Raw genomic sequence first — 16,000 nt, 5'->3', positions numbered from 1 at the left:
GTTTTCACTGCATAACATCCTGACATGGGGTTGATTTTTACAGCAATTTACCAGAAATGATGATGCAAATTACATGTGATATATTCCTCTGTTTTTGGATTGTATAACAAGAAATATTCCTTTCATTTCTCAATCCTTTTGTCCTAATTCTAGTGCCAAAAAAGGGAAAAATAACATTTTTGGGGCAATATTTTACAATATATTAACTGATGAATCCTATTTATGATTACAAAAGTGCTTGAAATGTCAAGTTTCATGCCATATTATCATCAGATTTCCCGCCCTCATTAGGCATTAATGAATAAGATATTAATTCAATAATTGTAATTGTCAATTTTGTTCATCTCGCGCTTAGCAAGAGGAATAGGAAGATAGTCGTTATTTTTATATGATGACATGTCCTAAGGATGTCCCGGTCCTACGTCAAATTTCAAAGCCAAAAAAAATATCAGCTCTTTGTTAAGTGCGATTCATATCCACCTCACAACTTGTCAACAAAGTGCCGAAATATAGAGCTGAAATTTACTTTTTTCCAGATCGGAATATCAAATAGCTTAAGCTCGCTCTTCGCGCTCGATTTATTTTCATGATAAAAGATTATTTAGAATGCCTAGATTCTAGGTCTAAATATGAAACATGTGCGCGCATGTTTATTCAGAAACTCAACTTGTTTTCTATATCATTATTCAGTTTCAGATCACAATATGAAAAGTTTCTGCTCGCGCTTTGCGCTCGCATTATTAATGTAAGGAAGATTTATTACTCATCCTTTTGATGATTTACAAAACAGGAACAGTGTCTCGTTCAGCAGGTCTAAATCCCGAAATTTTCCGCCCGTGCTTCGCGCTCGCATCAATCGTTTAGTTAGGCCTATATAGCTTTCTTGTTCACGATTACAAAAAATGGTTAAAGAATTCCCATTCTTTATGTAGAAATGTAAATAAGTTTCAGTTCGCGCTTCGCACTCGCATTATTTGACTGTTGAAATGCGTAACCACTTCATAGCTGAGTACAAGCAGTCTTTAACAGGTATCTTTTCGATCAGTTCAAAACGTATATAATTTTTTTCAGCTCGTGATCGCATTATTTGACTGTTGAAATATGTAACCTCTTCATGGCTAAGTGCAAGCAGTCTTTAACAGGTATCTTTTCTATCAGTTCAAAACGTATATAGATTTTTTTTCTGCTCGCGCTTTGCGCTCGCATTAGCAATGTAAAGGTGGTGTCACACCTTGGCGTTTTAGACAGCGTATGCCCGACGTATCAAAATTTCTCTAAAACGTCGGCATACGCTGAACTTTGATATTTTTTTTTCAACTCTGGGCGTATACTTAGCGTATTCATAACGAGTTGGACGTATACATAACGTATTAGTAACTTATATCGAACGCTTCGTTAACTTATAAGTAACGTATTCCAACGAATGCTTAGCGTTTTGCTGGCGTACACAACTTATGCCCTACGATAGCCTAACTTAAGCATAGCGCGGCAGCGTATCGCTGATGAACACGTGTCGTAGCATATAACAAGGCTGCCGTATGCCAAAAGGGTCTTAACTGATTTTGGCCATTCCGAGATAATGGCGTTTAAAGGTTTTGGCCTCTCTAATAATCAAAAGTTTTTGGTCGTTTTTTTTGCTTTTGAAGCCAATTTCGATAAACGTGTTAAGTTATTAAGTTTTACATGAAATGTGTTAAATTTATTATAAAATATTCAGAACCCCTAAAATCGGGTTAAGGCCCTTTTTGCATAAGGCCGACGATAAAAAGGCTGCCGCTCGACTATTCAAATCATAACCGCACGATACGTCACCGTATCAACACCACCGCCATGCCGAAGAAATCTCCTGTGAACCCCACCTTTATATACCAATTCCTATAAACGTTGTCAATACGCCATTATACGGTAGCTGTAAGTTATAAACACGTTCAGTAAGTTTTGTGGTCGTCCGGAGCACGTCTTCATACGTCAATATACGATGGAGTTAAGTTACATATACGTTCAAAGCATGTTACTCATAGGTTAGAAGTGTACGCTGGACATTATCTCGACGTACATCGACTTATGAGTAACGTGTGTCAACGTGTATCAACGATCGCGTAACTTGCCTACAACTTATGGCCCGCGTATGCGGGACGTATGAGTCATACGCCGGCATACGTCGAAAAATTTTGAGCTTGCACAAAATTTTTCGACGACCTCGCCGTATGACGACGTATACCAGCGTGTTTTAGCGTACTCTTAACGTATGCAAAACTTACCCGTAACGTATTCGACGTACGCCAACGTATTCGCCAAATTCCTCATACGTCGGGCATACGCTGTCTAAAACGCCAATGTGTGACAGCGCCTTTAGGAAGATCCCCAATTACTTATCCTTTTCATGATTTACAAAACATGAATAATGTCTCGTTCAGTAGGTTTAAATCTCGAAATTTTCGCTCGCGCTTCGCGCTCGCATCAATTGTTTGTTTATACACCTATTCCGTTTAAGTTACAAAAAGTGCTTAGAAATTCCATTCTTTGGGTATGAATGTCAACAAGTTTCAAAAAGTTTATTTGATTTTTGAAATATCGTCATGGCTAACTGCATGCAGTCTTTGACAGGTATCTTTTCTACAAGTTCATTTCTGCTCGCGCTTCGCGTTCGTAGTAATTGTTTAGTTGCATACAAATCTTTTTAAGGATATCAAACATTGCCCAGAATGTTTAAATTTTAGGAAAAAAATACATAAGATTTAAAAAAAAAATTAGCTCGCGCTTCGCGCTCGCATTATATAAATAAGGACTATGATATGATATATTTATGTTGAATTATAAGAATAAAGCTAAGAAGTGACTTTAAGACTAGCCCTTCAAAGAAACCAAAAATCATCTTCGAGCAGCCGATCGGGGAAAATATTGCTGAAAAAAATCCGCCCCTCCCCCTATCGGCGAAGGCTGGATCCGCCCCTGCTTTTGTAAATGCCCTTTTCCTTCGTCCTTAGATACGGCGCTTCACTGGTTTGAGGAAATATCTACGATCCCATCCTTTTTCGCTAAGCATTAGCGCCAACTATCGGCGCCAATGTTAGTCAGAAAAGAGAGAATGAATATGCATCTAATGATGTGCCACCACAAACCCAATTCATTTCCTATCAGAACTGGTCAACAGCTGTTTAGAATTTTGGCCCCATACATCATGTATGCTCTCCTCAGAATTCTATTTGCCGATTTCGGAAAGTTAACTACCAAGGAAGTTTTCTCCCCCCCCCCCGTTTATTTGGGGTTTCAATATTGAAAATTTAAAATTTAATTTTGAAGATTGAATGCTTTCAAAAGCAATTTCGTTTGCCAAATTTATTATTTATAGGCAGAACTTGGCGAAACTAGAAGTATACTATGACGAATTCAACTACGAAGATATTCGACAAGTGCCAACATACACAGTGAATTCCACCCCGCCGCCCCCCCCCCCCCCCATCTAGCAGATATCTAGGGGTACCACCGTGGCGAGAAGAGGGGCTGTATGGACGACCTCATGTGATTATTCAAATAGTGAAAACGAATAATGAAGATAGGAAAAGGGGACAAAAATGAGGAAATAAAAGTATTCGAGAGAGATATGTGATGTAGCTGTGGCGGCATTATGTAATATGTAGTTATACTCATTGAAAAGACGGGGCCACCTGTAATTCGCATGCAGGAAACTTAACTCTCTCAAGAACTCAAAACCAGGGCCCCGTCTTACAAAGAGTTACGATTAATTCAATCAATCGTAACTCTATGGAAAGCCATCAGTGTCATAATTTTTTCTACATGAAATTTGCACAATGTCCATTGTCAACAAAGAGAAGCACAGTTAATTTTTCAAGAAAACAATGAATGCATGAATATATAGCTGGGAAATATTTTGAACAAACATGCATAAGAGGTGTTGACGTTGCTGGCCGTTCATAGTTGCGATTGATCGGATCAATCGTAATTCTTTGGAAGACGCCCCCCCCCCCCTCTTGGGGGCTCGTGTTTCCTGGACCCGACCAGCCATCGGCTTAGCGACAATTAGTACTGACCGCATCACAGAAACGTTGCTAGCGCTAACAATGTGCTTGCAGAGAGCCTGTTACAACTAGTTGTGGCAGCGAAGCCTGTAATGTTACAACATTGCATGGCTTACACATGGAAATAAATGTTTTTGACTTCACAATCCGAAAGATGTGACTGGGCTTTCTGTTAGCGTTCTGTTCTGTGCGGCCGGCACTGCTCGTGACGCGTGCTTTCTGCCGCTGCACATGTTGGAAGCAGTCACCCGAAATTTTTTGTTTCTGCCCCCTCCCCTGGGCTCACATGCCTAATTCATTTTCCATAGACTCCTGTGTTAAAGTGGCACTTAAAAAGAATTCATAAGAAATAAGGAGGAAATTCGAGGGTTGAATGTTTACTACCGCAGTGGATTAATGTCTGACCATCCATATCTGACTAGAAAAGGGTACCTCGACCGGCTCATTTTAAAAATAAATCAGCATTTATGAAGACTACACCTGACGGGACAAAATTCACCACTTGAGAGAGCAAAATTACCCTAATTCTTCCGCCAGTAAAAAATATAGTTCCATAGTGGTGATATATCTTTCCAATTTGGAAAAAAGTAAGTTCAGTAGGTACCCTCCCTAGAATCAGTGTTAGATTGTCAGTCATATTCATTCATTTTTGTCAATCAGCAATATCTAATTTAAAATTGAGCAATGGCTTGGCTCGAATGAATATCTATGGCCTGCCAGTTGTGATTAGGCCCGTGCAACCCCCTGCTAATCGTCCTTCCGTTACTACTCTACGGGTACTAGAAATTAATTTCCCGTTCCAACTTCTAATGCTAATTTTCAGTGAAAAAGAAATTTCAGGATTCCCTCTCTGTAATTTCAGATCCCCGACCTCTTGAGCGATATTGGCGGCCAGCTTGGACTCTGGCTTGGACTGTCCGTCATAACAATCTTCGAGCTTTTGGAGGGAGATGGGCTCATTATTGCTTCCGTCTTCACTTGATGTGGAAAAAAACACCAAAGGAGATGTATATACCCATAGGCGGCGGAAGCGGGAGAGGGGAGGACCTGTCCCCCTAAATTTGAGGTTGGGGACGGACCCCCCCCTTCCTAAATTTTTTGTTGATAACCTTTTTTTTTTGCTTGTCAAATTTTTTCCCTGTGTCCATCCAGGTTAAATTTTTTCGCTTCCGCCGCCAATGTCTATACCCCAAGAGTAATGCGGTCGTTATATAATTCCCCCTTAAAAGATCGAGAAGATTTGTATCGATTAGATGGTCGCAAATACAGGGGTGCCGTGGTCTTGCGGTCTTAGGAGCTTGTGTGCATACATGAAAGTCGATCCTCGGATCAATTCCCGCACGGAACTAACGCCCATGATGAAGATGCCTCAATTTACATTTGATTTGATTTCATTTATTTATTTACACATTCCAATAAGAAAAATATATACAAGTGTATTCATTTTTTCTCAGCATAACGTAACAATATCAAATAAATGACATAATGAATAACATAATTATGCATACATAATCACAATCTAACATTCTAATTGAAATTTTATTATACCGGATAAATTTCCCTTTTTTATTAAAACAGGACAAATATATATATCAACATAATACATTTTTAAATATGTGAGACATTGCTTTTGTGTCGTACATTGGATAAACAAAATTGCTATTAATACCAATGTGTGCATATGCTATAACAAATAGTTGTTTAAACATTAAACATCAAAATGACCAAAGATGTCATCATTCAAAATATTACTATTACTTTTGTAACAAATCTCTAGGTTTGTATCTAGTAACGTTTTGCAAGAGAGTTTCCAGTCAGGCTTTCCTTTTTTAGGATAAACATTGATTGACCTTTAACAAATACTTTTCATGCTGTCGATTTCAATTTGAATTCAATTTTTATGATACTGCAACAAATAGCAATAAAAATTTGGTTTTGTATTTGATTTCTTTTTTTTATTACAGGAAATATAAGAATCATAAACTAACAGAACATAAATATACATTGGTCTTACATCTCTTGAAGTGTTATAATCACAAAGTTATGATAGTCCAGTATTTCACCCAAGTTGGTTGCCGAAGATTCCATAAATTAAAGTTCACAATGATGGCGATGATGAAACTGATGTTGAAGCGCGATGAAACAAGAGTCACTGTAACGAGTTGAAATGTCCGTGAAGACGATGTTGATGATGATTAACAGTCAATTTCAGCAATCCATGGGTTGAAGAATGTTCATTAAAACAGGTTGATGATCTCGATGAGAACTGAGAATTCCTCTCTCAAAGTAACCGCAAACAGTTCATTGATGGCGTGCAAATTATTCCACAGAATATAAATGTTGTATTCCAGGTAGAAATGAAATATTCTCTGACATGAAGTCTGGCATGAAACTCTGAGTACTGATCTGGGGTGGTATTCTGAGGTCATTTTATCTTTAAAATATTTTATTTTATCTCTTAAAATGAAATTGGTATTCTGAGATGAGATTTTACCTCGCATATAAAATTTTAGATTTTATCTTGCGTATAAAATTTATCTTGCGTATCTACAGATGATACGCAACAGAACAATGCCTGCGTACACATACCCATAGCGTATCTGGCCATTGCAACGCAGATTATGTGCTTGCGCCCAAGATAATTTGAAGAAAAACTAAAATAAACTTAAGAGAGGGTAGAGGCTATTTTATCTCTGCGACGTTGATATCACCAGTATTTCTAGGTGAATTAACCCCAAATGGTGACATGAAAATGACGAAAAATTATATATTTATTGAGAATAACACCTTAACGTTGTTCCTGTACAATCAGAGAGTATTTCATAAGACTTTTCTTGACTAATATTGTCTTTGAAATGATGCTTGAAAAGATGCGATATAGACTTCGAAGAAAGATGAGAGTATTGTCCTTTTAGTTAAAAAGAAATCTCCGTAAAGACGCGCAAGCGTATAGTGCAAGCGTATTTGAAGTCAATAAATTGACGCAATCTCACCCCTTTGCCACACCTCCTGGCGGAATGGATTTTAATTGGTTGAGTGATATGAGAGAGCTATGAAAGCGCGTTTCTAATTGGATATTGATTAAAAAAAAGGTGTGTCTTACAGAGATAAAATGAAGATAAAATGGTTTTCAGAATACCAATTCGGAGAGATTTTAAGGGTATTTTATCTCACTGATTTTAACGGAGATAAAATATTTTATTTTATCTGAGATAAAATGGATCTCAGAATACCACCCCTGATGTGATCTGATGATCTTTGAAGAAACTGCCAGCTTATATACAAATTATTCACTATCCTGGAAGCTTCTAGTATTCACTATTCTGGAAGCTTCTAGTATTGTCTACAAAAAGAACATTAACATTAAGAACATATATGTTGTTAATCCACTGAGGTCATTAAGGAATGTTCTAAAATTATAGCTAATCCTATTGTTCATTTCCACAACCACTAGGAATCTCTTTGTGTCGCAGTCTCTATTTCAGAAATAACAAAATTCCTCAGCCTTTAAATAGTTGTAGGCATTCTGGAATATACATAATCATGCTGTGAATATCTTTAAAGAGGAAATAAATAAATAAATGTAATTGCTCCTACATGATCGAACTTGAAGGAAAATTGCCATATATTTCAAGTTGATGTCAGGACCCGTATCAATCGGCTTTCAGTTTAATTGCAGATGTTAAATGGTGTTGCTTCTTTCAACATAAAATTGAATAAGTTTGCTGAAGCAGAATTAATTGGAGATGTTAAATTGGTGTTCTACTTCTTTCAAAAGAAAGTGAAATAAGTGATAGATCCGTCACAAATTTGACGTTAAGTTTGTCATTCCCGATTGATCGCAAAGAGATGCATACAACACCAAATTGAAAATTATTTATCGAACTTCTTTGATCAATTTACATGTAAAAACAATGTGCATGTATATTGTTACCATGGCAATATCTGCTTTTTTTCTGTATACCGCCAACGAGGAATCGGTTAGCTTCTTATTCATACTGTAAATGAACCATAATTGTACATTTATGGGTTTCGATGGGGAGGGGTATGTTGCAAGTCTCCGATATGCTTAGGACGTTTGGAGTAAAAAAAAAAATCTGTCTTAGCCCCCCCCCCCCCTCCCACTCCCCATAAAGGTCACCAGTTCAAGAGGATTTTGAAATTACTATTAGTGTATAGCCCTGTTGCAAATATTACTTAAAAAATCAACAAATCGTTAGTCTTTGTCTCATCCAAAAGAGATATTTCCGAAATGATAAGATCCCCTCGTATTCACGGGTGCTTGCTAGGAACGGACCCCCCCCATCCTTTGACTAAGAGGGAAACCAAATGAATAACGAGATTATAATAAAGTATATTTATCATGAAATATAAAATCTGGGCTCCTTAACACGAAAGGATCAATCAACCGCCAAACTGGCAATGTCCAATCATGATCGTTCTTGCATGCGCGTTATAGTAAAAATAATGACCGTCAGCCAATCAGAAATGCTGTCATTTTTTATTGATCATGAACCTTTGTCTTAGAGACCTTGACGTGCATAATAGAAAGGTAATCAATGAAAATGGGAAATGTCGAAGCGGGATCCCCGTCACTAATTCATTGCCAATGATCAGCCTTGAAATTAAGTGGCAGTTACTGGCAGATATTGTCAATAATGTAACAATCGTAAGTAATTTATTAATGGATTTGACGAGTTATTGAGCCATGAATGATAACGGCGTGCTTCCTCGAAATGGTTTGTCAAAATGGCGCCTTTGAACGGCTACCTGCAGGCATCAATATTCTATTCATATTGACATTGTCATTTATTATTCTTTTCAAATACATAATGGTATGATGTGGTAATTTAGTCACAGCTTTTAGATGCACTAATTCCGGAGTCTGAGGTTGTTCGGCCAAACCGGATGACCTTTAAAGTTGATATTTACTGAGCAAACTCTTTGGTGCATAATGATTTAAAACTTAATGGAAGTATATGGACTGTTACAATACCATGTGATCAGAGAAGTTTTTTTTTTTTATTATCATTTCCTATTTGAGGCTACCTTGCCTACAGTCATTTTGGCCGTTTTATGTATATGCCGCACAAGTCACTGTTTAGTAGAACACTGGTTTGCGGGACACATTTATTGCATTTTTTCTACTGTGATAATGGGTCTATTTTCGTTTGATGATTTTATCTGTGTAAATAATCTGAATAATCATCTTCTTTCTAATACAGCATTACGTACATAATTTTGAAGTATATGCATTTTTGTTTTTATAATGCTTTATCGGCCTAATCGGCTTGTATAATAAAGTTGAATTGAATTGGATTTACTACCTTATTTCAGATCTTATGTTTCTTGCAACATTACATTTTTTCTACTCCGATCTGACAAAGAATTGCAATTTTAATATCTATTTTATTCGATTCACTATTAATCTATATATAAATTCTTTTAATTTGAATGATCCTTAAATTGTGAATAAAGAAAGAATCCTCGATGTGTCGGTCAGTTGAATATAATGATATCCTTCCCTCAAAATCGTGAAAATCCGCCGAAATTTTGATGTGATTTGACCAATGATAATGTTCATGATTTTTGGTCAATTTTTAGTGCTTATCAGATGTTTTGGTAGGATATGTTTTGGTTATTACTTTGTTAAAGACGTAATTATGTACTTGTATAAATGTGGTGAGGGGGATTTCAATATTGCTTATTTGTTGTGTTATGTATATGAGGGGCATAATTGCAATGACTTCTCAGATTGGATTTGTAATTTTAGAAAACTTAATATTGTACTAACGCTGAATTTCAATGAATCGATTTATCTCTTCACTTCCCAAAGCAAGATTATTGTAAATAGTAAATTGTATTTTGGCGAGAGTCAGAACCATTAAACCAAGGCTTTTCCACAATTACAAACGGGTATATCATAGCACTGATTTGTTGTTAAAAAGGAGAGGGAAACGATTCAATGTGAAAGGAATTCAGTAAACCTATGATGCACTTTCAGAAACAGATTACCATGCTAACGATGCTCCAAATAAAAAAAGATAAACAATTAATAACGATGTTATTACCTTGTTCGGTTGTTCCAAAGCTCTGGTATAGAAAATTTTGAATAAAAACTGCCTCTTTCTATTCATCTACTCATTACCAGTCTGACAAAACAAGTTGAAATCCATCACTGTCTTACCGAGTTTCTCTCCAGCTCGATTAATCCTTTTATCGACCTAAATCATTCAGTTCAGTTTCAGTTTGGTTTATTTCATTTCAACTCAAATCAATTTTAACAGCAAAAGAAATCATTACAAAGATATAAATGAATATGCAAGTATATACAGTATGACAATGTGGCATATATAATTAAATATATACAATATACACGAAACAATATAATCATAATAATAATGATATTTGTGATGAACTAGATAATCATAATAGCTGCAGACTATTCATGCTAAAGAGTTTTGCATATGATTTATTTTATTCATCTTTACTATTTAAATAAATGTTGAGGAAATGGAGAGATCCACTAAAAAGCAGGGCTTGTTGAGTGTGGATTCCTCAAAGAATAATTAAAAGACAGGTTTGTATATAGGTATAAGTATAAATGCAAGAACGAGAAAAAAATCGTAAGAAAGCTATTGTGATGGATGGAGTACGGAAATGATGGATGAAAGTGAAAAGATAGATAACCGAGAAGAAAGACTGGTGCACCTGTGTGGATGAAAGAGAATGAAGGGGGGGGGGGGGGGAATAAAGGGTGATGGCAGATGAAAGGGAAGGACATAGAGGAAAGAAGAGAGAGGGAAAGAGAGAAGTTGGGTCCTGAGCGCTCAATTTGGACTTACTCTATAAGATTCGAGAATGTGCTTTTTTAGCTTGATTTTAAAACAGTTCAGACTAACGGAGTTAATGATGTCGTGACTGAGTGTATTCCAGTATTTAGGACCGTAAAAGGAAATTGTTTTTTGTGCGAGTTGAGTGCGGGTACGGGGAAGGTGAAAACGGAGTGATTGTCTTGTTGGGTAATTGTGAATGGCGTTATTTTTTGTAAACATGGTAATTAATATGTTTGGGAGTTCGTTTGAATTCAATTTGTACATAAATTGCCCTGTTTGAAAAAGAAATAGATCTGGAAGTTTTAAAATATTGGACTTGTAAAATAAATTGTTAGTATGAGAACGAGGAGGAGCATTATGTATAATTCTTATAATGTTCTTTTGTAAGATGAGAATTTTGTCTGTAAGATATTTGTTGGCGTTACCCCATGTCATTATTCCATAATTCAGATAGGGAAGTATTAGGGAGGAATATAGTGTAAAAAGTGTTGATTTTGGAAAAAAGTGTCTTATTTTATTCATTATACCAATGTTCCTTGATATAGTTTTGGATATATTTTGAATATGAATGTTCCATTTCAATTTATCGTCAATCATGAGAACTAAAAATTTAGTAGAAGAGACCCTATTTAGAGCAGTATCGTCCAAAAGGATGTCTCCAAGTAGATTTTGCAAAGTGTTACTAAATAACATAAAGTTTGTCTTCAGGATGTTAAGGGATAATTTGTTTGCTTTAACCCATTCAACTACATGTCTCAGTTCACGATTTATAGTAGAAAATAGTGTATTTTGGTTCGCATGGGAATAAAATAAGGTCGAATCGTCTGCAAATAAAATGAAAGATAGAACATCTGAAGATTTATAAAGGTCATTTATGTATATTATAAATAACAAGGGACCTAGTATACTACCCTGTGGAACTCCACAATTTATTATCATTTAGGATACTGACAGTTTTCCAAATGTATTTTATATCTAAAGTGATTTTTTTGATGTAATATCAAATTGAGTCAATCCTCATCGTCTAGTTTCTAGCACAAGTAATCTCTACTCCCATCCATAGCTCCGAAGGGGGTGGGGGGCATTGCAGGGGTGGGTGACCACCCTCCTCTCATAAGTTTTTCAAGTACTTTAGGGGCATGGAGGTCTAGTGGTTAAGACTCTCGTCCTTTAGTCAGAGGGACGTGGGTTCGGATCCCGGCCATGGCGTGTTTTCCATCTGCAAGAAATTACCCACACTGTGCTGCACTCAACCCAGGTGAGGTAAATGGGTACCTGGCAGGAATTTATTCCTTGAAACGCACGAGCTGCTCTGCAAACCAAGGTGATTATGCTACATGTATTGTAGAGTGCTTAGAGACTTATGATAAAGTTGGTTAGGAATAACTTTTATTATATTATGAAGTGGAGGTCTAGAGGTTACGACTCCCGTCCATGGGTCAGAAGGACGTGGGTTCGAATCCCGACCATGAAAAGAGATAAGGAAATGGAGAGAGAGGAATCAAACCAAAAAAGGGTAGATTGATGAGGTTTTCTTTTTTTATGGGGGCGTATTGAAGTTCTAAAGCCCCTACTTTTTACACCTGAAACAAAAATCGAACTAACTACCTCTCGTCAGCTTGTCACCCCCCCCCCCCCCCACCCCTAACAAAAAAAAACTGAAAATAGCGAGACACTGACATAAAGAAGGGTGATTGTGACGTCAGGAAAAATAACTCATTACCACTCGAACTAGGCCAAAAAACCCGGAGGATGTTCAACAAAATAAAATGGAGAGACGAGTAATTAAGCCCCCCCCCCCCCCCTCGTCCGAAAAAGGGGCCGGGTTAAAAGAATCGATGAGTCTTTGATAAATTATTCATATCATCTGCTACCAATTGATCCAAAAAGACAATGCCACTCTGAAACATTCATTGTCGAACTAACTACCTCTCGTCAGCTTGTCACCCCCCCACAGCCCTAACAAAAAAAAAAACTGAAAATAGCGAGACACTGACATAAAGAAGGGAGATTGTGACGTCAGGAAAAATAACTCATTACCACTCGAACTAGGCCAAAAAACCCGGAGGATGTTCAACAAAATAAAATGGAGAGACGAGTAATTAAGCCCCCCCCCCCCTAGTCCGAAAAAGGGGCCGGGTTAAAAGAATCGATGAGTCTTTGATAAATTATTCATATCATCTGCTACCAATTGATCCAAAAAGACAATGCCACTCTGAAACATTCATTGTCGATGTCATGAGGCGTATCAATTCATGCTTTCAACTATCAATCATTATTCGTTGTTGATAATGTAGGCTGCTGAAAATTTTCTTTTTCTTTTTTTTTAATCGGATGGTCGGTAACTATTGGCAACCCGATGCGTACAGTAAGTGGGGGATATTCGCCTATCTATTAGGCCACGCGTTGTAACCGACACGACTGTGCGTCACAAATCCAAGCAAATAAACTATCACTTTAAAAACGTGATTATGTTTGATCAGTTGGGAGAAATCAGTCTTTTGTTTCTAATCAGGCCTTCTCATCTTGCCAATTTATGATAAGAGTCAAATAGCTCACTCTCAGGAGATCATAATTTCTTTGGTCACATACCGTTATGATGAGGACCTAGATAACATTTTAAAGAAATATATATTCATCCGGTATCTATTGCCCCATTTCCTGAGATATATCTTTTACATTGCTCGGCTAAAAACACCGAAATTGGAGAATATAGGTCTAATTCAAATTATGGACGGATTGACATGACGACAACAGAGTTTTTTTTTCAGAAGTTTCCTGAAATGGCACTGTAAAGTGATACGGGTCAGAGCTGCAACGCGGTAAGCAGATAGCATCATTTTTGCTCTATCTATGTTTTTCTGATTCAAACAAGGAATGCATTCTAAACAAGGCAAACTTTTTAAAAGTCATTTTTATACCCAGGTAGAGGGAGATATCACCAAAATGGTTCCCAGCTGTGTATATTTCGCTGATTATTCGGGAGCACGAATCACTTTCATCGTGTTACTTTGAAGGAAATTGTACTGCAGACAAACAATGTTTTTTTTAATATTCTCTTTAGATTATATTTTAATTCGATTTTTTGGTGTAGCCCAGGCGATTCTTAGTCAGATATTTCATGAAAAAAAATATTAAGATTTAAAACTGTTTATAAACTAGATATCAATGTCAGTTTTCAATCGCTTTCGCATAGATTATTCAATATTTTTTGTGTATTAACCTAGGTAGAGATCAGTCATGAATAACCTCAACTCTTATAAGAGTATGTGAATACTTACATTTGAACGTATTCTTCATTTTTCGAGATTGAAACTGCGTTTTCTATCACTGCCTCACAGATAATTCAATACTTGGACATTTTAACGATTGATCACTTGAACGCCTATACAAGAAACGATTTTTTTTCGAGAGACCCCGTAAACATGGAAGCTTGGAAGGCGAACGTTGAGAAGGAAGAGGAGAGTTTCTTGAAGATCCTCCACAGTCGATTGGAGACGTCATCGGCTCACGGTCTGCCGAACATCCACCGTTCGTCCAAACCTATCACCAAGCTCTTCTGGTTGCTTCTTTTCCTGACTGGTATCGGCGTCATCACTTGGCAGGTCGTCACTCTCTTTCAAACGTACTTCGCGTATGGGTACACCGTAACTTATGAGGTTGGTAGAAGGGTAATAGACATAGGAATTGGTGGAAGGAATCTAGTGGTATCAATCAAGAGTAGCAGGTAGCAGTAACAAAAATCAGAAATATTATTTTTGGTACTCGTATATCATGTATATAGTTGTCGTAGAAAAGGAAGAAGAAGAAGTGGTAGTAGTAGTAGTAGTAGTAGTAGAAGTAGTAATAGTAGTAGTTAATAGTGGTAGTAGAAGAAGTAGTAGTAGTAGTAGTAGTAGTAGTAGTAGTAGTAGTAGTAGTAGTAGTAGTAGTAGTAGTAGTAGTAGTATAGTAGTAGTAGCGGATAGTAGTAGTATAGTAGTAGTAGTAGTAGTAGTAGTAGCAGTAGTAGTAGAAGTAGTAATAGTAGTAGTAGTAGTAGTAGTAGTAGTAGTGGTAGTAGTAGTAGTAGTAGAAGAAGAAGTAGTAGTAGTAGTAGTATTAGTAGAAGAAGTAGTAGTAGTAGTAGTAGTAGTCGTCGTCGTCGTAGTAGTAGTAAATGTAATAGATGTAGTTGTAGATGATAATTTTTGCCACTTTCAGTACCTTAATGTTCATCTGTGTATTACCCAGATTAAGTTCAATCGCTCCCAAACGTTTCCCGCCATCACCATCTGCAACATGAACCCGGTGATGAAGTCCAAACTCGAGGGATCGGACGACTCTTTCCGAGAACTCTTTGATGTTAACTTTAAGCCACCGGGCCCCATGGACATGGGAGAGCCGGATGGGGGTAATGGTCCGAATTCAGGCGAAGGTGGAGGAGGAGAAGGCGTAGGAGAGGGAGAAGGAGAAGGGGCAGGAGGAGGTGTTGATTATGGTGGCTTGGTTAATGTAGACCTACAGACTACTCAAAGTTCAATGTTAGATACGACTGACAGTAAGTGAAGCTACTTAATTGGAAAAAACACATTTCTACGAGAAAGTTAAGATCTTCATGAGTAAAAACATGTTTCTCAATGTGATATTGTAGCAATGGTATACCTAATAGTCTTTTACTAATTTGTTTCGACACTCCAGCATGACACAGGTATATTCCCTTTCTGTTCGAAACTCCATATCAAAATGTTTTGTCACCAACCTTGTTCTTCTCTTTTCCTCTTTTGGGTATTTATGAGAAAACTGATACAAACATTATATTACACTAATGTACAAGAAAGAAAATCATACAAGCTGAAAAGAAATCAAGGTGCGAAAATACAGTTTTCTTCCTGAAGTGAGTTGTCTAACTTATGATAGTTTTACCTGCTTTTTGACTATCTGAGTATTATGCGTCTTCTATTTCTAGAAAAGGATGCTGCAGAATCAAAGTCGGATGTTCCTGATGGTACCAGTGGACCAACTTCCGGTCAGGGTCAGTCAGGTTCTTCTGCAACAACATTTGCCAATGCCCCTGTCTCTGCGGATATCCCTAGTGGCAGTTCTACCATTGTGGCATCAGCAGGACTAGCAACACCCGATGGG

The 16,000-nt window shown here is 37.1% G+C and overlaps 1 protein-coding gene across 2 annotated transcripts in view; it reads left to right on the top strand.

Moving 5' to 3' along the window:
• Nucleotides 1-13,380: 13,380 nt before the first annotated feature.
• Nucleotides 13,381-16,000, top strand: part of LOC121415107 (amiloride-sensitive sodium channel subunit beta-like) — a 25,989-nt gene continuing 23,369 nt past the window's right edge. The window contains exons 1-4 of one of the 2 annotated variants that reach the window (XM_041608202.1): nucleotides 13,381-13,698; nucleotides 14,218-14,535; nucleotides 15,110-15,416; nucleotides 15,825-16,000. The exon at nucleotides 15,825-16,000 is cut by the window's right edge and continues 72 nt beyond it. In XM_041608202.1, coding sequence (XP_041464136.1) covers nucleotides 14,302-14,535; nucleotides 15,110-15,416; nucleotides 15,825-16,000 — 717 coding nt within the window. In that variant the 5' untranslated portion in view covers nucleotides 13,381-13,698; nucleotides 14,218-14,301. Of the gene's footprint in view, nucleotides 13,699-14,048; nucleotides 14,536-15,109; nucleotides 15,417-15,824 lie in introns of those variants that run through there. The other variant, XM_041608203.1, reaches the window with a different exon arrangement.

The sequence above is a fragment of the Lytechinus variegatus genome, chromosome 5, assembly GCF_018143015.1.
Source record: "Lytechinus variegatus isolate NC3 chromosome 5, Lvar_3.0, whole genome shotgun sequence".
Lineage (NCBI taxonomy): Eukaryota > Metazoa > Echinodermata > Echinoidea > Temnopleuroida > Toxopneustidae > Lytechinus > Lytechinus variegatus.
Note: the sequence above shows the minus strand (reverse complement) of the source record. Positions and strands in the feature narration are given on the sequence as shown.